The following is a 25,692-nucleotide window of genomic DNA, read 5'->3' on the forward strand; positions in this document are numbered from 1 at the left end:
TGAACGTTGAGGAGCTAAACGTTGGTCATCAATGCTGAGGAGATGAACGTTGGTCATCAATGCTGAGGAGTTGGACCGTTGCGCATTGATGCTGAGGAGTGAGGTGTCTTGGGTAGTTTGAACTGTCTTGACAATGTTTTGGGTAATGGTACCGGGTCGGGTACCCAATTACCCTGTCACTATATATTTTATTAATAGTTTGACCATTTTTTTAGTTGTATACTCCAATTTTGCTTTATACTATGTGTTGATTTTCCCTTCGACGAAAGAAATATATATTTTCTTGAGAATAGAATTGGTAATTGTATCGGTTGTTTAGTGATTACATAGCACTTTCATGTTTCAAAGTACATTTTTGTTGAACAAGTCACACATATTGATGTTTATTTTAACTTTAAATTATTTCAATAATTCATAAATATCATTTAAACAATGAAAATTCCTGATAATTTTGATTAAAAAATTTTGTACTTTATTGATAAAAGTTAATCGTAAACAACACAAATGTAGCATAACATTAAAATCCAATTCACACATACAGCATATATTGTCACGGACAAGAGAGTAGAATGCAGTCGCTTTGATGGCTACCAACTATATATATATATATATATATATATATATATAAGGTGATATTCTAATAAAAATCCCTCGTTCGGTGAGAATTTGCAAACTTGTATATAAATGCACACAATCTCATATTTCAATGCACAATGCGCACAAATCTATCCTGAAATAGTTTATGTGCATTTATATATACAATTGTGTGCATTCATATTGGTTCGCAGATTCTCACGAGAGGATGTGTTCTCATTTGATGATTTGTATATATACACACACGTACACTCCGTATATACCTGCTGATGTGGTCCTGGTGGACCTAAAATATCATAAATCTGTCCCAATTTGCAATAGCAACATGTCATAAATGCCAAGCTCTCAAATTCTGAGAGTCCGTGAACAAAGAATTTTCTAAGCCAAAGTGCAATGTGCAATTAAGTCATCCACAATCCCAGCCGTCAGTCATGGAACCATTTCTGCTGCCTCTTCCATCCCATTGGCTAATGTTGTCGTCCTAACGACAAGGCATCATTCTGCATCCACTTCCCACAGACATACCTCTAAACCCCCCCTCAAATGAAAGTAGTTGGTGCGGTTCAAGGCTCAAACACATGCCTCAGAATGATTCTGACCCTTCCCACAATATCCTGCTCCTTGCATGAGGTAACCAACACAACTGCATAATTAAAAACAAGAAATCATGTATCAACGAGGACTAATACATACACCAAATATATATATATATAGAGAGAGAAAATACATCATAGGACAGGCTCATTGATCCCCCTAGCATACCAATATGGGTACAACCCTACAACCTTGTCAACCCCAACCAACTTAATCAAGTTATTGACTTTGTAACCACAAAGTTACAAGTTCAACTTTCAATGAGAGTGGTCTATCAGCCTTCTTGGTTTGAGCTGATCAAATTATAGTCAACCTAGGTTGGTTTACTTCCTTGTGATCCTTTGCCGCATAGATCACAAGGCGGAGTTTATCCAGTACACACCCTCTAATAGTAGCTACGACTTGCAGATTTTCCTCGTCACCCGTACAATGATAATTGTAACTGATATTATTAACACTAATGTCGATAGTAACCGATATAACAAAAGTAATACATATAATTATACCTGATACTATCAATATTGGTCAAGTGATCAGCATAATATATTACAATCAATTAACATATATAGATTAAGCAATTACTAAAACTATAATAAAGTTAAATATTATTTGAATTAAAATTAGTGTTATTAATCTAAATATATAAATAAATAAGCATGAACAAAATATAATTCATAATACAGTAGAAATAAACAGACAAGCATATATTTTTTGTCTGTATTATGGAAAGCAGAACAAGTCTTCAATGTCCTGAAATGACAAAACCTTTGGACATTGTCCACCAGCTCACCTGCCAGTCTGCCACTTTTCACCCAAACTAAAAGGCAGTATCGTTGATTACCAGAACAGGAATGAACGTACAATTCGGAGTAATTCTGGAGAGTGTTACAGAGGGAAAAACAGCACGAGGATAGTGACGAAAAATTAATACTACATTGAATAGTAGTTGGAGATTAAGGCCCCAGTAATATCAATTGCCACAGACAAAGGGGAAAACTAAATGTTGCAAGTGGTGGGTCGAAGTGGGCACTCTAAACCTACCATATCAGATATACTACTCTCATATAATTATCGAGAATCATATAAGTCACTAGTTTTAATAATAATAGTTCATTAAGTCCCTTTCTGATAAGGACAAATACAGCAAGCCAGCAAGGCATTATACTTTTATGGCAACCAGCAGTATAAGAAAGAAGAAACACCCTAGAGAAAATAGGAATGTGGACGGTGCGGAGATATTTGACCCAAGGCCACCCACCTCAGTCTCTACACTAGGTTGAAAGCTATGTTTGACCAAGTCAGATTGAATAGAGAGTGAGAAGATCTTTCCTATTGTTCCTTTGGCAATAAATACACTGAACTTTTGAATGGAAACAATAAATTCTGAAGGTTCAGCACTGGCTTCATTTTTAAAGCTGGAACAGAACATGAGTACTAGACCTCGAAAGCAAGATAAAGGTGTGCATCGTCATGTCTATACAAGGATTGGTCAAGCAATTCTGAAACTTTCAGGTTATTAAATGCCACAACAAGGTTCATGTGCATCAGTTTGAGAAAGCCAGACACTATTTTATGCTTTGCAGACACAATCAATGAAAGCAGATATCTAAGGACTGTACTGCTGGTTGATTGCAAATCAATGGAACCCCCTCTATTGCACTAATTACCTAGAGGCTTGGAGCCTAAACAATATTTTCAGGCAATTAAAACAAAACAAGACTGGGACTCTAGGAGATGTAAAATCCAGGAGACCTTTATCTTAGGTAATAATAATTTAGTATAAATGCATACTGTCTTTTCAAGATGATGAATATACAGATTTCTCTAAAGCCAAATATGGCTTAATGATTTGGTCTGAAAAGTGAATACATTTAGATTGGATCTATATAATAATACAGTGGAAGGGTAAGGATAAAGAGAATGAATCTTTAAAAAATGAGTTAGGCAGAGGAGAGGGGGCCGTTGAATGTTGAACTAGGTACACCTTTGTAATCACAAAACCCAACCCTATATGACCTAAAAAACTGAATGGACAATGTGTAAATTAAGATCACAATTCACAAATTTGCATTAATTTGATAGAGAATCCATATATAGAGGACACTGGAAAAAATTAAGCTAAAACAAAAAGTTTGATCATTTGGTTTCTGGGCTGAACTAAGACAAGGGCAAAGTTCAGGAAACCTATAGGCCCAAAGGCACAAATTAAGGCAGGGAAAGAATCTAGAAGTGTGATAAAATAAACAACTTTCTTTTTTTCAAATAAAGCACATAACCAAGCAATTGCATATATAGCATGTTCAGAATCAAGTATGTTATTACTACAATAAGAAAACAGTGTATGGGTGCATCAAATACAGCTGATCCTACATTGAACCAGGGGTAGGAAACAGGCACCTGAGACATGCACTTAATTCTTTTATTGAAAGAGAGCGTGAAAGAAAATGCAAATAAATAAATAAATAAATAAATAATAATTAAAAAAGAGAGAGAGAGAGAGAGAGAGAGAGAAAGTAACTGCAAATATCAAAAGAACCATCTAAACTACACCCTAACTTAACAACAGAATGAGAAATAGAATTTGTGGAAAACATATCTTTTCAATTTAATTAATGACATCATGTATTTAAAATAAACCAGGCAAAAAAAAGGGATCAATAAATATGTAGTCTCACAATCTTACCCCAAGGGAGAACAGGGAATTCCCACCTTTGTACAGGAACTGTAATAACATACGTGGCAACCTGCACAAGCAATGGTAGACTCAAGATGGTATATTCACAACAAAAAAAAAATGCTGGATCAGTATGTTCTGAATCAATTAAAAATAGAAGAACCGTGCCAATATAGATGCAGCTAAACAACTAGAAGTATTGAAAAGATCCAAAAACTCCTCCTTTTCATAAAGTAGGTCCATGATATCCATGCAAGCTTCAAAATTCATATGTTCACCAACCCGTGCAACATCCCTAAAATAACAGAAAGAAAGGGAGAGGAGTAATCACAAAGAAAAGGTAATACAGTTGATAACTAAAAGATAGCAAAATAATCACAATTTTTTTTATAAACAAAAATAAAACTCAAGGAGTCAGGAATAATTGTCAACTCCAATTTTGGCAAAACACTCACTTCAATTGAATAACAAGATCCTCCAGGAATCTATAAGCAATGTTTGACACGCCAATCTCAAATTTCAGTACCTTGTGAAAAAAGAAACATATAGACTGAGTATATAGAAGAGGTGTCAATGTGTCATGCAGAAGAGAGAACCAATCACAACTTGGCCTACTCCCCAAACCCCCACCACTTTCGTCTCCCACAACATGAAGAAAATGTCAAGAGAGAGAAAGAGAATGAAACACAAACTAATAAAGAATCATAATAGTACTAAATAACATGATAGTTACCTGCATTAGCAATAATTCCTGCAGAGTATCTTATTAAACCACCAGGACAATTAGAAAAGCAGTGGCACACACCCTTCTAACATTATAGAAAATAGATAGCTTACAGCTTCCAAAAAGTCCCTTGTTGTAAAATGCTGCTCTGTAATACTCTTGTCTCCTAAAGACTTTAAACACTTGACAGATAGGGGAGGAGACATGTGTATCTGAAAAGGAAGATGAAATTCCATGGTTACTTTAAAAAGAAAATAGAAATTAAAGAGAATAGGAAAACATGCAGAAAATGAAGAAAAAACAAATATTTGATATGTGGTAGCTTACTTTGCAAGAGATCCATACAGAAGCAAGAGCAAATAACTGCAAGTTGCTTTCTCTCATGGGATCTAAAAGCCAGTTTTCTTTGTCCATGCCCTTTCTGAATGTCAGGAAGTTAAAATCTCTTATTAGTTATTATACCGTTATACTGAAAATTAAACAATCAACATTCATAATAATTTAATCACACATTCAAACCTACTAGCAGCTACTCCATTTCTTTTTTCTTCTACTATTGGGTTACCACTTGGTAAAGCATCACATATACACAAGATGATAATTCACCAACAAAAAACTCGATTAGTCATATGCAGCCCACTACCCACAGTTTCAACTTTCTTTTGCTTTAAGTATGGTCAACAGTACTAACAGTCTAATACTAATGACAATTGACAAACAATCTAGTCTCTCCAATAAACCTCTGTAACCCAGACAAGGACATTCAACTGGGTTACTAATACACCTTCCTGATTTCTTAACTATCATCCTAACTCATAGTAAATTCAGCAACTTCTGAACATATGGGCCTTGGGTCTCTATGAATTGATATGGTGTAAATCATACAATTATATATCCTATCCTGATATCAAGAGCAAGTTGAACTTTTGACCAAGGTCTTCATTCACCCTTCTTTTGTTTTGCTGGTCAAGATATGAATCTGCATGCTGTCCACAGGACCTCTCCATAACATACAGCTTCCTACCACCAAGTTATAGTATATTTAGTTTTTACATCTTTATTTATTTTTATGCCATAGCAGCCCAAATTCTCACCATTTACTTTTGATCTCATGTATACAAGTTGATCTTCTCTGTTTCCCTATAATCTTGGTTTAACTTTTTTCCAACATTTCTTCACCCTAATATCTACTTAGTTTCCTAGAAACATATCCAAATTCTGTAATTCTTTTGACTATGGTTCTTGGAGATATTCTTTGTCTCTAAAAATGTTTTAGCTAAGGATTGTTCAACATAATAATTATTGATGGCAGGATTTTGTTTCCACCTTCTAGAAAAATGTTTTTACCATTATTGTTTCTTATTTATTGTCCTTAAAGTATGTTTTACTTGTTCTTTCCCAAAAAAAAAAAATAAATAAATAAATAAACAACCACTTATTTAGAGGTTCTGTTGTACCTACAAATTTTATGAATTCGATTTTGCATTACATTACAAGTCTGGATCACAGTTCATTTATTTGCATCTAATATAAATCAGTTTATAGTTATGGTTTTGTTAATCTTACTATATCTACTGTGTCTAAGTAACTAGCAATGCACTTCAGGAAACAAAAAGCTTACTGAATAAGGTACCTAGAAAATAGGTGCAAATTAAGCTTATCATCCCACCAACCGCTAATAATCCTTATTTATATATATAAAAAATGCTCACTCTCAAACACATACTACCCAATCTCTGTAAGGAAGTCAATCAGAAGCACCACCAAGTCCATTGGAGAAGTAGAAGAAAAGAAGAAAAAATATATATATAAACAGAGAAGTTCATTAAGAAAAGTCATGAGAGCACCATTACCTACTTCAGTCATTAAAAACGTGTTAATCCTAAATAACTCCCTTTAGCCTATTTCTGACACATGGTGGCTTGAATCTAACTAATTACCCCCTAAACAATTTTCTTTAGCCTATTTCTAACCCATAGTGGCTTAAACCAAGCCAATTATCCTACTGAAGACCTTGTAGTTTAATGGCATAAAACTCCGTATAAAGGTCTCATGTTTAGTCTCCATCCCCATTCTCCTCAAGTGTTAAAGCTTTGAAACATTGCTGTTCCTGCATTTCACGGGACAAGTCTAGGATTCCTACTAGCATCAAAGACTCACTGTATACTAATTGACAGCATGGCTTCCAGATAAGAATAAAACTTCGGGAAACTCATTTAGAGTATTATGAACCCATTAAGGTAATGTTAGTCTGAGAAACCCAAGGTGTTTTCAATAAATTCAAGAAAATATTGTTGCATCACTTGCATGGAATTGGCCTATTAATAAATTATACAGGCATCATTATGGAAAAACAATAAAAAGCATAATAAAGAATCTTCTTAATTAGCACCAATGATTTTATAAGGAAAACTTCCTGTTCTATAATAACACAAATGCCATAATACTAATAACACATTTGTTTTGTTTTCTTTTCCCCACTTCAAGCCACTTTGACACATGCAAACTAAAAGTAAAACTTGGAAGTGTATAATACAACTATTTTCTATATCTGTTTCTCCCTCAAGATCATCCTTTCTTTACCCGCTCCAAATAGATAGTTCTTGTCTAGAAGCATACTTATGATGCCCCCATCATAAGTCCCTCAGTCACAATGAACCCTGACTTGCTCAATCAATCAGCATACTATGAGCTCAGGCTCAAATAACCATATAACACTCAATGAACATAATTCACAAGCTTAACGAACATTTCACTTCAATAGTTCAATGATGAATGTGATTTACAATTGTTATGAACATTCACCAAATGCTTGGTGAGGCATTGGTGAGACTAGGTTCGTGACAAATGTAATTTGTCTTGCTCGTTGCACTCCAGTACAATTCACTATTTCCAACTATATTTCAACTTTATATTAACCATTTTTTTTTAAATACTAATGATAATTAACAGTATATTCACAGCAAAAACCAAGTAGAAATTACAAATGCTTTAATAATCAGCTGAGTTATTGAACATACACAAAATTTCTATATGAATAATACTTTTCCAGCTTTTCATAATAAACAATATGCTAAAGATATAAGAAATAAGTAAGAGAACATTCCTAAAGGAAAGAAAAAAAGTTTCTACCTGGAGAGACAGGGGTAGAACCGATCGGCGAAAAGCGAAAGCGCGGAATATTTGACGATCGGAGAGACATGCAGATCCTTTTCCAATACATTAATTGAAAGCAAAGAATTAAAATCAAAATTAAGGATGAAAAAAATTGCAGAGATGAAGTTTTGAAAGGTTTACGTGAGCGGACTGGATAAGAAATCCCAGCACACGACGGCGACGGAGCAATGCGTCGTTCATCATCTCTATTCTCTCGCCTTCTCCCTAGTCCCTACTAGACTCTGCACTTACACTCTGGAGGGAGTTGTGAAAATTGAAATGAGATTTGCCGGTATAATTTTTGTATGGAGCCCCTGAAGTCTGTGATAATACCACTTTCGACCTCTAATAGTCCTTTATTTTAAGGGAAATCGCGTTTTTGATCCTTCAATTGTTTCCCGAGCTGCAATGTGGTCCTTTACTGTCAATTTTATGTAATTGAGTCCCTAATAACCTTAAACCTTAGCCAATGTTGTCCTCCTTTCAGATTTGGTTCTAACTAGTGTTAAAACCATGGACATTTAGGTAATTTCGCACCCTTATTTCTTACCTTAACTCAAGTTGCGCACCCCCTTTCACCCCACCTTCATTTCACCTTAGATAGCATAGCCTTTATCTTGATCCATTCACTCCTAATTCGACATTTCCATTCATCCCATTGCTACAAAGAGGGCAACGAGATTTGCAAGAGCATGTCTTCAAACAACTCCAGTTCAATAAAATGGGTTCCAAAAGTGCAATGTTGGTGTGGCGAAGTCACTCCGGTAAGGATGTATGCCAACCTTGGAAAGCGATTTAGAGCATGCCCCCACTATGGAGTACATGTACCGATTTAGACCATGGACATTTAGGTAATTGTGTAGCAGTGGTGTAATGGAACTGCAAAATGAAGTGCTAATGAACCAAAGAATAAATAAATAAATAAAACATGCAAAATGACGATCAAATGAGCAAAAAAAAAAAAAAAAGCCTTTGCATTGCAGTAATAGTGAATCTGCCAAATGTACTTAAACTGGCCAGTTCAGGAAAAAAGATGGTCACTAATAACAAGTTCTAGTGAACCAAACTACCTATCAGCACAAAAGACCAATGTACAAAAGAACATACATCATTGTTTAGGTAATTATAGCCTACCAAACTGCCTACAAGCACCATTATTTACCAAGACAATAGGCATTGTACAAATAAATAAATAGATAAACATACATCAAGTTCATTTTGTTCAAAACACTTGCCAAGAACATACATCATTGTTTCCTTTTGATCATCACTAGCAATTTTATAAACGTGGCCAATCTTTGAATTGCACTTAGAGTTCTGCATCTCTGGCAAATTCTCAGCATCTCTTCAGCAACATTTGTAGTTGAAGTGGTTATTTGTGAAGCAATTAAAGTAGACTCATGTGGAACCTAATTTTGCAATGGTTGTGAGAGTAAGCAATCAAAGTAGACTCATGTGGAACCTAACTTTGCAATGGTTGTGAGAGTACACATAGTATTTTCCTATATATATATATATATATATATATATATATATATATATATAACTACAAATTTTTATTTATAAATTAAACAAATTAAGAATCAGTAACATAATTAATAAAGTACACATGACATCCATAACATAAATAATTAATGCATACTATTAATTATGGCAAAAAAACTTGTGTGAGACCGTCTCACAAATTCTTGTATATTAGATGGGTCGGGTCAAGATAAGATGTAATACTTATACAAGCAAATGTAATACTAAATCATGAATAAAATGTTTATTACTTATACGAAAAAATATAATACTTTTGATGAAAAATAATACTTTCATATAAAAAATAAAAGTATTACATTTGTCCTCAAAATTTTATGTGTTCCCTTATAAGAAACAAACATTTTATTATTGATTTAGTATTACATTTGCTACCATAATTAAGTATTACATTTACATTTTGACTCGACCCGTCACACGAATATAATTCGTGAGACGGTCTCATACAAGTGTGACCTATTAATTATGGGTAATAATTGTGTAAAACCGTCTCACGAGTCTCAATTCGTGGGATGTGTTGGATCTTTGAGTAATAAGTCGAATCTTTGACCTCGTGAATCAAAGATTCAACCCGTTTCACATGTCTCAGACAAGTTTTTACCATTAATTATATATGTGTAGGCTAAAAATATCGTGAGGATGTTTAAAATTCCAAGTTTCAAAACTATAGTATTATAAGCATGATGTCACATTCAGCCATTCAGGTGTGGCAAATTGAACAAATGGGCAATTTTTGAAGCATGATAGTTTATTATTGTCATTATTAATTATATATTTGGTAATGGCATAAGTAGAGGGTTTGGATTATCTATAGTGGTTGGAGATTGGGCCAAAGCTTGCAAATCATGCAATAAACAATGGATTGACAACATAATATGAAATGGTGGCTGAAAACAACATGTACAGTGGCTTGTTTGTTTGGATCAATACATGACATAAAACACTGTAGAGATGTCAGCTACACTTTCAACAAGCCTCCAAACAAAGAATAATAGATGCAACTTGGGCTCCAACCTACCAAATTAACTTAGTTACTACAATAATTCAAGTTCAACTTCACGTGTAAGTTGTTTATTAATCTTATTTTTTTGAAGTTTGAACCGGTTAGTTAGCTATGTGCAATCTAAGCTAATTTACTTCATTATGGTCATTTATCGGCTAAGATTACAAGACAGACTTCATTAGAGCACATTCAAATAGTGATTGAAATTTTTTGTAAATTAAAAAAAAAAATAAGTCCACCTTGGTGCCTATTTCGCTTTGTAAGTACGTACTTTGTTGATGAGTCTGGGATTTATTATATATTAATTAAAGTTTTGGCTTATTTTATATATTACATAACTAAATTAGCTGATGTTATTAGGTATTTTATTTTCAAATTTATTTAATTTGGAAAATATGATGTATTTATTAGGTTTGGCGATATAGTACTGTATATATCTTTAAGAGCAAATTGTCATTTTAGTCCACTGACTATAGGGGTCCTGTTAATTTCAGTCCATGACTTTCAAAATTGTTAATTTCATACCATGACTATTTAATTTTTATCAATTTCGGTCACTGTGGCCAAATTACCGGTCAAATTCGCCGGAAAATCCTAAACCCTAAAATAATGAGGGGTATTTTAGTATTTTCACATGTCTGTTCTTCTTCTCCGGCGATGTTTCACTTTTTTCCGGCGAGGTTCCATTTTTTTCGGCGAGCTACAAGCAGGGCTTTTATTTATTTTTAATTTTTTTTATTAGCCACGCTGTTTTCTTCCCCTTTCTCAAACATGAATATTGCCTAAGTGGCAAAAGTCCTACAAAATGCAAAACCTTAAATAGGGGAGTAGGTGTATCCATAATCCATTCTTTAATTCAAGAATGAGCAGCATCGGTGGGCACCGCCATTGTTACTGGCAGCTCTGCTCCTATTTATTGTTTCCTAATTTTCTAGATTCTCATCCTCCCAACTCTCCCCGCACCTCTGGTACTCGACTCCATCACCCCTACCCACCCTCTCGCCGGAGACCAAACCTCAGTCTCCTCCAATGCGCTTTTTGAGTTGGGCTTCTTCACTCCTGAAAACTCCGGCCGATGGTACGTCGGGATATGATACAAGGACACCAAAGAGAAGACCGTCGTTTGGGTCGCTAACAGAAGCACGCCTCTCATGAACGCCACCGGATGGGGAGTTCTGAGAATCGGTGACGATGGGAATATTTATTTGGTGGACGGAGGAAACTGGAACATCGCCGAAGAAGAAGAACAAACATGTGAAATTACTAAAATACCCCTCATTATTTTAGGGTTTAGGATTTTCCGGCGAATTTGGGCAGTAATTTGGCCGGAGTGACCGAAATTGATAAAAATTAAATAGTCATGGTATGAGATTAACAGTTTTGAAAGTCGTGGACTGAAATTAACATGCCCCCTATAGTCAGCGGACTAAAATGGCAATTTGCTCTATCTTTAAAAAAATAGTTGTAGTTGTAGCTATATTTAATAAATAAAGATTATTAATTTATCATTTAGGCAATAAAATCTAATGTGGGATTAAAAAATGTGTTAGGTATAATTCAACATTTTTAAATTTTTACCACTCGTCATAATTATATTCAAATCTTTAAATTTTGACAATTTAATGTCAAATATTTATATTTTGTGACAATTATATCCTATTATGAATATACTTATATATAAATCTTTGAATTTTGATAAATTAATATTAAACATTAATATTTTGTGCTCTATATATATATATATATATTCAAAGATCAAATTGAATTGGGACTTTATTTAGAATAATTTGTGCTCCCCGAGTAGGGATGGCAACGAGGCGGGGCGGGGGCGGGGAGTATACTCCCCGTCCCCTTTCCCGGCAGGGAATTAAAAATAGTCCCCACCCCCGTCCCCGCGGGGACAGGGAATTAATTTTTAGTTAAAATCTTAAATTAGTATAATTTTTAATTTAAAAAATTAAAAACTTATCTTTATTAAAAAAATTATATATATATATATATTATTTGGGGACGGGGCGAGGCGGGAGGGGTATCCCCGTCCCCGACGGGGAATTACATGTATTCCCCATCTCCGTCCCGATTCCCCGAAAAATTTTTCCATCCCCGTCCCCGTCGGGGCGGGGATCAGGGATCCCCGTCCGGGACGGGGCATATTGCCATCCCTATTCTCGAGACACCAACCAATTTGACATTTGACAAAATTTACAGCTACGACGCCTGTGCCTTCATGTTTTAGGAGAGGGATTGACAATAATAATGTTTTTGAGTACTACTGATTTCTCAATGTATTGAACCACAAAGAGTCAATATTATTTACTGGAACTCAAACCCGATCTTATATATGTGATGGCCATTAATTTCGTACCACTAGGCTACAAGGTTATTGACATTGATGGACAATAACGTTAATTTGATCAAATAAAAGGGATCAAATTTATATCATCGTTACGCATTTTCAGAAGTAAAAACTATAAACTAATTTAAGATAATTAATCATGAAAAAAAAAAAAAAACAAACAGATCTAGCTAGATTTATTATTACATTATCCCTTCATTTTTCATTTCGAAAACACGTAGCAGTACGTATACTATTATATATAAAACATATAATTTTGTGTGAATATATTCGGCGGGTATATATATATTATGTATATAAATATATATGGATGGATCAACTAATGTGCAAGCTCAATCTTGCATTAGAATATTGGAAGTGGCCATGATAGTCATCATCTGGTTCTGATGGATGCACCTCTAACCGATGGGTGATGTGCTCAAACCTTTCTGAGAGGAAAAAATTTCTCAATTTTTTGATTTTTGACACTTTCACTTCTGCACTGAAAATTGCCCTAACTGGCCTGTGATCTGACAGTTTGGATTCACCTCTCCCATATTTGTGTTGCTTTAACCCTTCTCCAAACCAAATTATCCTATCACACCTGAAAATATGTCAAGACAGGTGGACCGTAAGTCTTGACCCACCTTGACACCTTAAGAATAAATAGATTATAAATCGTGAAACACTTATATTCTAACTAATTACCATGCCGGGGCGCGTTTCTTTTCACCTTTTTTCCCATTTACACCGCCATAATATCCATCGGAATTAGGATAATACTTGTAAGTGGGAGCAAATTTTATGATCCCTTCATGCCACCCTTTGAATACTTGACCGTCCAGCATTTCTGACCTTAACTGCAAAAATTTACAAATCAAAGTTTAAAATTAAAAAAATATATATGTATCAAAATTAAAATTTTCAAAAAAAGAAATGCATATATACCTGGTCATATTCGAGTAGTGTATTAAAATCTCCTTTATCTATCAATAATCTTGTCGCAGTTTCTTGAAGGGAGATTCTGTAGTTCAAATCTCCAAGAAAAATCACTCGGCTGCACCACCAAAAAATAAAAAATAAATATAAATAACATATATTATTTATTTATTTATAAAGAAAATTAGGTGGAGTTGACATCACAAGCATGTTGTTTTTACATTATAAAACATGCAAATTGCTCCTAATCTATTCTTTTCCTAATTAATTAATAAATTACATTAATCTGTCCAATCTGGAAAGTCAACATGATCAACCAGGAAAACGTTTGTATACTACAAGACAGTTTACCAATTGGATGTTTATTTTATTTAATTTTTTAACTACTACCAATCAAGAGAATAAGACCAAAACTCATATGGTCCAACATAACTACCAACAGTAATTAACCAACAAATTCCACCATTAAAATAAGGGATTACCATAATCATACAATGCTAATCCCAATTTGATTGGCGGCATGTATTGATAAAGACAACGTAGTTTTACTGTGATTAGCACCTTATAATGATAATTATATTGGCGGTCGTGATAGTAAATGATTATCATGTCTTGTCCCATTAGGGTTGATAATCATGTAAATTAGAGGTGATTAAACAAATGAGATTTATCATTAACCAATGGCTTTGGACGGTTTTAGATTATAATTAAATTAATCACTTAAATAATCCCTTCCACTTTATACTTACTTTGGTGATCAATTGAACTACCGTCCGAGTCAAATAATTATAGTAAATTACTAGGACAGTGATTTTATCATTTTTTACTTGTTCCACCACTGGTGTTATTAGACAAAATCAGAAGTTCAGACCAAAGGGGTGATTAATTAAACTACTATCAAAATAAAGTATGATAAATTATTGAAACGGTCTCTCGACTATAGTTCATTGTTTTTGTCTATAACCTCTAGTTTTGGCCTATCACTGATATTAATGGACAAAATCAAAAGTCGAGGATCAAAGTGATGACCAATTAAATTACGTACCCTCAAAGCCAAATAGTTGTAGTAAATTACTGAAACAATCACTCAACTACCATGATCTTTTCACTTTTGTCTCCGACTTTGAATTTTGTCCTATCACTGATATTATTAGACAAAACCGGTCAAAAGTCGAAGATCAAAGTGATGGTCAATTAAACTAGTCTTAAAGTCATATAATTATAGTAAGTGATAAAAACGGTATCTCGATTATCATGACCTCTTCACTTTATTTGTCTCCGACTTCTAATTTTGTCCGAGCATTGCATTATCAGACAAAGTCAGAACTTATAAGTCGAAAATCAATTTAAAGTGGCCTAGCGATCTGATCAAAATCATTACAGCCGAGAGACCATTTTGATCATTTATTCCAATAATTAGGAAAAAAGGAAACAAATAAAAAAATTCGTACTCGTGATCTTGGATTTTTCTTGGCAGTTCATGTGAAGGGCCTTTGGGAAATGTTGTTCTTGACAGTATTTCTGCGGCGTTGGAGTTTCTGAATTTCTCATCCCCTTCCCTGCCACCTGAAGCCAGATGGCTGCACACAAAGCAAAAGCTTGTTTCATGCAACCGAAATCTAACCGACACAGCACCCTGCAACAACACAACTAACATATATATATAATTCTGAATTGAAACATCTATCTGAGGATAAACTAAATAAAGATCTATCTATCTGAGGATTATGATCGTGACGATTAAGAATACCATGAAAGAAGCGGAGGTTTTGATCTGATCAGTACCTTGTTGCCCAAGCAACCCATGATGCCACAACCGACGCACGAAACGCTAGGGTTACGCACAAACAACCGATGCTCGTTTCGGATCCAGACAGAGATCAGAATCCCAACCATTTGCTTGCTGATAATGCATCTGAATTCTTGATTATTATTATCATTATTGTTGTTGTTTTTCGCATCCATTTTTTTATTACAAAAAGTGGAATCTTCCTTCCCTTTTGTCTGCTCATCACTGTTTCCTTCATGTATGGGTGCGTTCTTGTTCAGAGCTTTTCTGATTATGGAGTTCCACTTTGATGAAATCTTTCCACTTTCTGAACCCAGAACTTTCTTCGTCCTCAAAGGAACAACTTCTTGAAACCTATATTATATTATACATAATTCAATTCTAGTTTCCCAAAATAATAAACTTTATTTATTATTTTTTGGGTAACTAGGAAAATCCACAGCTGTGCACAGGTAAACTTAGTAACAATAACCTTGCCTCATAGCCATTATTTGAGGGTTGGGTGTGCATAGGTAAAGTGGTAAACCCCGGCCACCTCATGACTATAGCCAGCAAAGGATCACAAGAGGTAAATCAATATTGGTTGTCTACTATATATAGCTAATGGACGCAAAACAAGAAAGCCAATAAACGGCTCTTTACTGAGGGTGACTTGAAATCTTGTAGTTATCAAGTCAACTGTCTGGCCACCTTGACAGGGGTTACCACTTTATTATTACTATTCTTATTATAAGAAATGGAAATTACCCAAAAACATATATGTCACACCAACTGTGGTCAGTGCCTAGCAAATCATCCACGTTTAAATCATCGGTTGGTGCAACGCCTCCAACATTCCATGTACTTACAAAAACCCTTTGAACATAAACAATAAAAAATGTCAAATACTCAAAAATAAAAATCAAATTCTCATTCAGTGTATTATTTTGTTTCCATTAAAAAAAAAAAAAAGCACACAGATTCTACATACATACTGTAGTTTGCGTGCAGACAAATTTAATAATGAATTTATCAAATAAAATGGCGTGAATTAAACAATATAAAGTCTGACCTAAAGAATTAGGTACATACAAACTACAAAATGATGCATTGTTTCAATAAAATAAGTGACGATTTGGAAATCAAAATTGCAATGGTATATTTTGCTGAAAGATCATTGGTGGAAAACCAACTACTACTAATATAATGACCCCATCCAAAAATTAAAGAAAACAAAAAAATGGGGGGTTATTATTGCTTACTTGTAGCTTTGGGTTTCTTCGTGATGGGCGAGAATATGATTTGAGCTAAGAGATTTTTGATGATCATCATCAAACCTAGGAGGAATCGTCTCTACCAAAAATTCTTCCGAATCGTCACTAATACTCGGAATATCAGCGACGAAATTATTGCTTCCCAATCTTTTCTTCAGGATCTTGCTTGCCACCAATCTTGGCCACATAACCTTCCTCACCCATGCAAAACATACAAGTATAGGATATTAATTAGATTTTAATTAATTACGGAGTACTTTGATAGATCAATATAGTCAACCATGCAAATTAAAATGTTCATCCTCAAAGTATAGTATGTATAATCACAAAAAAATTACTAAGTGAAATTTTTAATTTGATAATCATGCTGCAATTAACCAAAAGGGCTATCTATATATATTTGATCAAAAACCTTAGAGTTTTGATCACCTTAGCTGGTTGCGAAATGCAAAATTCTCAGACATGTGTATATATATGATTGCATGCAAATCAAGTGGAATATAATGAGAGAAAGCTAGAGAGAGAGAGGATATATATGTGTATATGCTTACCTCTCTATTGTACCTTGGCATGGTGATGAGTGAAGGAGCTTAAAAGGGAATCACCCAAAGAAGAAGAAGAAGAAGAAAGAAGGGGTTGAAAGGCAAGAAGGTGTGAAGATAAAGGAGTGATAATAATATAAGATGGGGAGGGAGAGTTGAGATCATGCTGAGGGAGAGAGATGGAGACCTTGTTGGAGGAAAAGATGGCTATTTTGCAAGTTGGAATGGGAGAGGGAGACAATATCAGAGTGAGAGAAGGTGTGACGTATTGTTGATGCTTCCCACCACGAAATTACCTACCCATCCATCTGCCGAACATTCTACACTCTACTTGAATTGGCTCATCCATGCAAATTATATATATATATATATATATATATATATATATATGGAAGAGTTCAGGTCCGGGTATATATAGCTTCCTGCGCGGTTGCTAAGAACACAAAACACACCCCTAAAGTTTTTAAATGGTACACCTTCCGTAAGCATGCCTACACAGACCACACACCTTAACCTAAGAACACAAACCACGCACACACATAAAGTTTTTAAATAGTGCACTTCATACACAAACTAGGCACCTTAAGCACACAAATAAAACACTTTAAGAACACAAACCACGTACGCACCTAATGTTTTAAAACGACACACCTTAAGTTTCAACATTAACGTTGTGACGCACCTTAAAGCATACAAATCTTGCACCTTAAGAAGAAAAACCACGCATCTAAAATTTTTGGTTGACGCACCTTAAGTTTCAACACTGAATCACCTTAAGCATACAAACCACGCACATTAAAAAGGAATATTACATACGCACCTTAAGAAGGAAACCACGCACCTAAGCAACCGCACAAAATGATCATGCCAGAATAATACTAGGACCAAATGGGAGCGTGGAGTGTTATGATAAAAAGGACTAAAAATAGACTGTCGCCTATAAATACATGACCAAAAATGAAATTAATTCTATTGAAAACTTTATTTATATTTAATTTGAATTGATTGTTTATTGTATCTGATTTGAACAGCAATAATAATTATATATTGTATTAATTCATTTAACTGGAAGGAAATAGCTTAAGTTTCACCATTACATTGTTTAATGAATTGGCTTCAAGAGCCTCTCAAAATTATTATTTATAATTAATTATTTATTTATTTCCGTTATAGTTTGATTTCTAATTGATTTCTTTTTGTGTTTTTAATGCTTTTGTTTATTTGATGGGTCACCACAGTGTTGAACTTTTGTGTTTGTCCGAATGGTTTGACAGACTTTTATACTAGTCTACTCCGTATCTCTTATTTCTTTATTTAGGTTTGTTAAACTTTTTGCTGCAAGTTGGTGGGACCTCCTCTTCGTTATATATTCAACATAATTGTCATTAAAAATGCCAAAAAAGATTTTCAAAAAAAAAATGTCAAAAAAGAACACACACACATATTGAGAGAGAAATCAATTGCGATAATAGGCTTTAGGTAAAAGATGGAGTTTAATCTCAACCATTGATCTAATCAAAATCAACAGTCCAGATTGAAGAAAATTTTTTAAAAAAATGCAGTGACAATTTAGTCTTTTTGCGTATTGGTCAAAATTAAGGTGCGTCATTTTCTTTCTTAAGGTGTGTGGTTTTTGTGAATAAGGTACGCCAGTTTTTCAGTTGAGAACTTAAGGTGTATCAGTCTAAAGTTTTAGGTGCGTCGTTTTCCTTTTTATTGTGCGTATATTTAAAGCTTAATGTATGTGCGTCATCACTTTTCTAGTTTGTGCATCAGTTTAAACTTAATGTGTGTTATTTTATATGTTAAGATGCATGATTTTATAACTTAAGATGCGTAGTTTTTTATTTTAAGGTGCATCAGTTTGATATAGTTGATCATTTGCATGCATGTTGGCAGAACCACGTTTTTTAAAATAATTTTTCTTGATTTGAGCCGTTGATCTAGATTAGATCAATGGCTCAGATCTCACCCCATCTTTTAGTTGGGGGAGTCTTCCCGGGCGAATTGATTCATATATATAAAGAGTCTCTACAAATGATGAAACATAATTTTTTTTCGACGTATTATGTATTGGTGATTCCAAGTCAAACTCCACCACTATATAGTCTTTTTTTTCTTTTTATTTTTATGAAAAAAAAAATTATTGAAATCATAATTAAGAAAACAAAAAATAGCGGGGCATAGGCCAGACCCTCAAGAAACGAACACAAATTTACATAAAAACTAAGGGTGTGTTTGGAAAGCAGGAAAATGGTTTCTGGAAAATGATTTCTGGAAAATGAGTCATTTTCCAGAAAATATTTTCCTTTCTTGTGTTTGGCTGTAGAACAGAAAACTGTGTTGGTGTGTTTGGCTCATTTTCCAGAAAATGGGTAGGAAAATGAACAGAATTATATAATTGAATATTTTAATTAATTTGTTTAAATGTAACAACATTTATAACAAATATATGATCCAAAAAATAAAATAATCACAAAAAAAATCACAACAAAATAATATCTATCTCAAAAAAAAATAAAAAATAAAAGTGGCCGACTGATTTCAGATGTCAAATAAAAAAAATAAAACTCATAATATCTATCTCATAATAAAAATAAATAAATTATTACTTAAAAACAAAAAGAAAAAGTTGAAGATGTCAAGAAGATGAAGAAGTTAAAGCATTTAGGAGGCCTAAGGAGATGGAAGAAGCAAAGGAGAAGGAAGAAGCAAACTTCCGGAAAATGACTTCTCCCAAAAAAAAAGGGGAAATCATTTTCCATAAAATTGGGCTTATTTTCCATTGACCAAGAAGTTCATTTCCATTTACTCTATTTTTCCCTCCTTCCCAAACACCAAAAACCCGGAAAATGATTTCCAGAAATCATTTTTCGGGTTTCCAAACACACCCTAATTAACAATAAGATTTTTATTTACCCTTCTTAGGTGTGTTTGGAAACCCGGAAAATGATTTCTGAAAATCATTTCCCGGGTTTTAGGTGTTTGGAAAGAGGGTGGAAAAGGTGGTCAATGGAAAATGAGCCCCTAGTCAATGGAAAATAACCTCATTTTTCAGGAAAATGACTTCTCATTTTTTTGAGGAGAAGTCATTTTCCAAATCGCTAATCAGACTCTCACTTCTCGCCTCTCGCTTCTACTCTTGGCTCCCAGACTTCCAGTTTTCGAAACCAGTCAGGCGTTTTCTGCTCGGAAATTGGTTTCCGACTGGTTTGCGAAACTAGTCCGACTGACTGGTTCTGTAAACCAGTCGGTTGATTGGTTTGCGAAACCAGTGTCAACTGGTTTCGCAAACCAGTTGAAACCAGTAAATCCACTGGTTTCGCAAACCAGTGGATTTACTGGTTTTGAATTTAATTTTTTTTTTTTGCATTTTATTTTGATTTTTTGTAATAAATGATGAAAATTATTATTATAAATATTGTTATATTTAAACAAATTAATTAAAATATTTAATTAATACAATTTTATTCATTTTCCTACCCATTTTCTGGAAAATGAATCAAACACACAAAGATAGTTTTCTGCTCTGCATCCAAACACAAGAAAGGAAAATGATTTCTGGAAAATGATTCATTTTCCAGAAGTCATTTTCCTGCTTTCCAAACACACCCTAAAAGGAAAAGAAGACATTTAGGCCTTGTTTGGTAAATGACGGTTAGCTGATTGGGTTAGAAGGTATGATTTGTTGATAACATTAGCTGGTTGTAGAAAGTTGTTTGATAAATTAGCTGTTAGCTGATAGCTGTTTGGTATAATTTCTTTTTTCAAAAAGCTATTTGAAAAGGCTGCTTTGAGTACCTTTTGAATTTTAGTATTTTGGAGTTACAAAAAGCTTATTAACCAAACACTTATATTGACTTTTTAACCAAGTCAAACACTTAAATAATCCGGCCTATGCATCTTCATACATATCATAAAATTAAAAATCGCACCTTATCTCCTTCTCCTTAAATGAGAAATAACGTTATGCAAATGTGGACTAATATTCAATCTCCTACTCCATGTTATTTAGGAGAATGATGAAAGGGAGTATGGGATGGTTTACCAAAATGAAGAAATGGAGGATTTTTTGAAAAAATAGAGATGATATATCTTCAATTTGTTGAGTATAACATAATATAAAATATAATTGTACAATTATTTAATATAGCAGCTAAAACATTTTGTTGGGAGCTTAGGTTACGAAACAAAACAATCTTTCAATTCAATTTTATCTTGAATCAAATCTCTTGTCATGAGCATGGATATTTTACCTTAGATATCGATCAGAGAAACTTTAAATCTCATGGTTAGTTGTTTTATGGTGGATTTTCTGGGTTACATAAAAAAAAATTTCAAATAATAATAATAATAATAATAATAATAATATAAACTATGAAGTGAAATATTATCGAAATCCCTATTCTTTTTTCAAGAGGAATCTTTGAAATAGGCAAGTAGCTGGTTATATTAAATTGATCAACATATATAAATTGATATATTTAAAGTAATCTTAATTGTGTACTGCGTCTTAATTATATTATTTATGATTAATTCAATTTAATAGTTATTTATTATACTTTATAATACTTGTTATTGAATACTTATGTTAGTTGCAATCCATTAATATTCTAATTATTCTATCGAAAAAAATTACATTATTAATGCTATTTAATTAGTTTTATTTTGACGCTCACTTAACTGACTTAAGGTCTTAAGCCCTCAAAAAATAGTAATAACATATTCAATTTGGCCTTGTTTAAGTTGTTTGGCAATTAGTGGTTAGTGGTTAGTTGTTAACGGTTAGTAATTAATTAAAACGTCACGTTAGCTATTAACTTATTATGTTATCTAGTTTGACTAGTTGATAATATTAACACTTTATAAAGAAATTTTTGATAAAATTTGTTACTAGCAGGTAGTTGATAAAATGTAAATTGACTTTTAAGGACGTGAATATATTTTATAATAATAATTTATTAATTACATTATAATTATATTTAATAAATAATAATAAATTAAAAATAAACTTTATAATAATAAAAATAAAAACTAAAGAACATTTAATAAAATATATTTAAATAAAACTGCCACTTGGAGTAGTTTATTCATATCAACTAATTACATTTTATTTTAAAAAAATATATAATTTACCCTAAAAATTCTTAAGATACCTTCTTTATAATTATGAGAACAATTTCATATAGTAAAAAGTAAGAAGTGATCATAACCACATTTGCTTTTTCCAGAAGGAGCACTGCATTTATTTCTTCTAGAAAGAGCACTCCAAGCAGTAGTTGGTCAGGAAATTGGATGGTAGGATCAAATGTGATACAAATTATATAGTCATGCACTTAATTATAAAATTTTAATACTCAATGACTAAATATGATTCATGTATAATAGTCAAGGGATCAAAAGTGAAATTTATTAATTTTCATTTGATTATTGCATGATCCAATTATAAGTAACAATAGATATAAATAGTATTTAATATCGAAAAAATATTTCTTAGATTAGATTTGTCACTAAATATTTTAGTGATGCGACATGATATATATTTTTTTGGTGAATGGGATGGACCTAAAGGTCCCAAAGATTAGCGACGTTTACTTGTCGCAAGGCTTTCGATCAGACCGTCCGGAGGGTGCTCAAGGATTGACGTGTCCCACGGAGAGTTTTGGTCCATGTTGGCGAGGGAGTCAGCGTATTGGTTCCCCTCCCTGAGGATATGAACAATCTTAATGACCTGAAATATATTGATATGTGTCATAATTGTTTTATATTTATTAGTTACCTATAACTTGACTAATTATTCTACAACGAGTAAATTGTATAATATCACTACATGTGATAGAATTTTTGGTAAAAATATTTTGATAAAGAAGGTAAGTGAAAGGAAAGAGAATTATACAAAGCAAAATAGCTTCAAATTTTACCTCAAAATTTTATAATTTCCTATATATATATATATTGAAGCACTAAAATATATATTATTTATGAAAAGTTCTCATGTATCTATTATTACCGACACTATAATCTATATATCCCATGCATGGTTATATTGTATAAAATTAATATTATAGGCCTTCCTTATTATTTATTTATGTATTAATTTTTGGTCATTCCAATGGAAGATACTGGAGCTAGATGTCAAAAGAAACATGACAATATCTTCACTATGTAACATCTCAAACTTGATTGTTTTCATGATTTTGGTGGCTGAAACTTGAAAGTTTCTTCCTTCAATTCACCACCAAAATAAATAAATAAATAATAAAAGACGACGACGACGACAAGTCGACAACAACAATAACAGTAATAAAGTTGAGAATCGAATGCGAAAATTCATATTAGGATTATTGTCAATCGACTATATGATCAGTTCAATCTATATAAAAATGATAATAGAGATATATTGTTAATAATTTTTAAAAAGAAAAATCTAATTAAATTTTGCAAAAAAAAATAACAAAACAAAACAAAAAACAAGTCTAATTACATGGTTCACAAGCTTCATAACCGTCTCATGTTTTAAATTATATAATTATTAAATTTTAACAGATTTTTATTAAGTTTGAATTAAATATAATATTCATGAAGATGAATAATATGAGTGCTATTGTTGGTATACAAACTCGAGTATGATCATCATCTGTTCCCAATCAAAATCAAATCTTACATTATATATATATATATATATATCATGACATTTGACTCCATTCTTAATCCCCATTTGCTGATGTTTTACTCATTCAAATTATTTTATGTCTTTTTCAGGAGAACCATTAAACACATGAAAACCTGCGTGCAGAGATTTCTTTATTTATCTCTTTCCTTTTGGAGTATTTGCAATTTGCCAATTGCCTCTTTTTATTTTATTTGAAGTCACATCTTTTCATTTTTCATTTTTATAATTTTATTTGTCATAATTATAAATTTACAACATGTACTGTGGACCCTTTAATTTGCAGCATGCATGCATACATACAATGTATATTTTATTTCAATTTGTTAAAAATAATGATGACTACAATAATGGGGTTTTTAAAAATAAATAAATAAATAAAATTCATTCTAGTTCTATGCAAATAGCAAGGTGCATTGGGCATTTGGGGTGATAGAGTAAAGGAGACTCCGAACAAGGAGGAGATAACCTTAAACTTTGCCCAAATGGAAAAGGTTTTGTGGTCAAAGCTTTACCCAAAAACATTACATTTATATTTAGTTATACTTATGTAACATAACTTAGATAATGCAAATATAATAATGTTATATAATATTTGTTTGGTTCAAATTTTGAAATTATATAGACAATGTGTTATATTATCGATTTATCAAATTTGAGGTGTACTAGAAGATCACAAGTTCTATTATGACTAATATCCTTTTAATAAAATTTGTCACTATGAATGACAATGAGCCGGGGAGGGCTACATCCACCACCCGATCCATCTTATACTTTCTCTACCCACCATTTATTATTTTATTAAAAAAATTAAAATAATATTTAAAGCACTTACACATAATAAAATAATAAAATTCACTAGTTATATTAAAACACAAAATAATATAAATATTTCAAATATAATACCTAAATTGTTAAATTTTAAAAATAAACTTATTAATATAGAAGTAAAAATAGTAAAAAGTTAATAAAAGCTGTAAAAAAAATTAGAATTAACTACATATTAGTACTTATATTTATTCATATATATATGGTGGACCGAGTGGGGTTCTAGGTGGTTTGTGTATATAAAACATGCATCTAACCCGACCACCACTCACTATCACCCCAAAAAAACTCGATCCATGTAGGATGAATTTGGATGGATATCCGCGAGGCAGATTAAAATTGCCATCCCTACCCGTCGCACAAAATCTTCCTAATACGGTTTACCTTTTATGCGTGGTTTGTATGCTATTACATATGAGCGGAATTTAACTAATGCACACCTCTCAAATAGTGGTTGCATGTTTTCTTCGTTACAAAAAAATTAAAATGTAATAGGAATTATTACTTACAAGTTGCTATTTAATTGTGCATTGTGTCAAAATAGTGTGTAGGTATACATATAGATATTGTCTTGTAATGTATAAAATTTGAATGTGATGCCAAGTTTGACCTTGGAATAGTTCCTAACCTAACCTAATCACTAAACGTTGAACTTGGGCATTCATCATACTATGGTTTACTTAGATTACTACATATAAATAGGCATATATAATTCCCACTTGATACATAGTATATTCAAATACTCTTCTATTGGGTATTTTACTTAAAGATCACTCTTAGCTAGTCTTTTTATTTAAGAATATTGTAATGAATTATTATTGGCTATATATATTTTGTTTATATTTTTAATAATTATAATAAATTGTATCACACATTACATTTATCTATTTCTATGTTGATTTTTTTTCTCCAACTTGTGTGTGTATAACATGTTGTGCACGAACAGGAGAAACTCAAATTTTGTACAATATAATGTTTCGCTCTTTTGCATTATTATTTTTTTCGATCTCTTTTTATTTATAATCGATTATGAAATAATATAATATTTT

General features: G+C 32.6%; 2 protein-coding genes across 4 annotated transcripts; both read right to left on the bottom strand.

Annotated features, from left to right (window-relative positions):
* Positions 1-854: 854 nt before the first annotated feature.
* On the bottom strand, positions 855-8,063 carry LOC116026150 (cyclin-J18). 3 transcript variants are annotated; one of them, XM_031267609.1, is made up of 9 exons: positions 7,884-8,063; positions 7,719-7,795; positions 4,914-5,007; positions 4,700-4,798; positions 4,596-4,613; positions 4,318-4,388; positions 4,031-4,157; positions 3,898-3,932; positions 855-1,237 (listed from the first exon to the last, which is right to left on the bottom strand). In XM_031267609.1, exons 1-9 carry the CDS (start codon positions 7,944-7,946, stop codon positions 1,165-1,167), a joined length of 657 nt encoding a protein of 218 aa, XP_031123469.1. In that variant the 5' UTR covers positions 7,947-8,063; the 3' UTR covers positions 855-1,164. The 3 variants fall into 3 exon arrangements, with proteins under 3 accessions (XP_031123469.1, XP_031123467.1, XP_031123468.1); XM_031267607.1 differs by having other exon boundaries at positions 3,872-3,932; XM_031267608.1 differs by lacking the exon at positions 4,596-4,613 and having other exon boundaries at positions 3,872-3,932.
* Positions 8,064-12,842: 4,779 nt separating this feature from the next.
* LOC116026136 (type IV inositol polyphosphate 5-phosphatase 9) lies at positions 12,843-17,503 on the bottom strand. The gene is made up of 8 exons (XM_031267588.1): positions 17,155-17,503; positions 16,592-16,794; positions 16,098-16,205; positions 15,347-15,704; positions 15,013-15,197; positions 13,571-13,679; positions 13,331-13,482; positions 12,843-13,226 (listed from the first exon to the last, which is right to left on the bottom strand). Exons 1-8 carry the CDS (start codon positions 17,173-17,175, stop codon positions 12,959-12,961), a joined length of 1,404 nt encoding a protein of 467 aa, XP_031123448.1. The 5' UTR covers positions 17,176-17,503; the 3' UTR covers positions 12,843-12,958.
* Between the last annotated feature and the right edge of the window lie 8,189 nt (positions 17,504-25,692).

This window comes from Ipomoea triloba, chromosome 7, assembly GCF_003576645.1.
Source record: "Ipomoea triloba cultivar NCNSP0323 chromosome 7, ASM357664v1".
Taxonomy (NCBI): domain Eukaryota; kingdom Viridiplantae; phylum Streptophyta; class Magnoliopsida; order Solanales; family Convolvulaceae; genus Ipomoea; species Ipomoea triloba.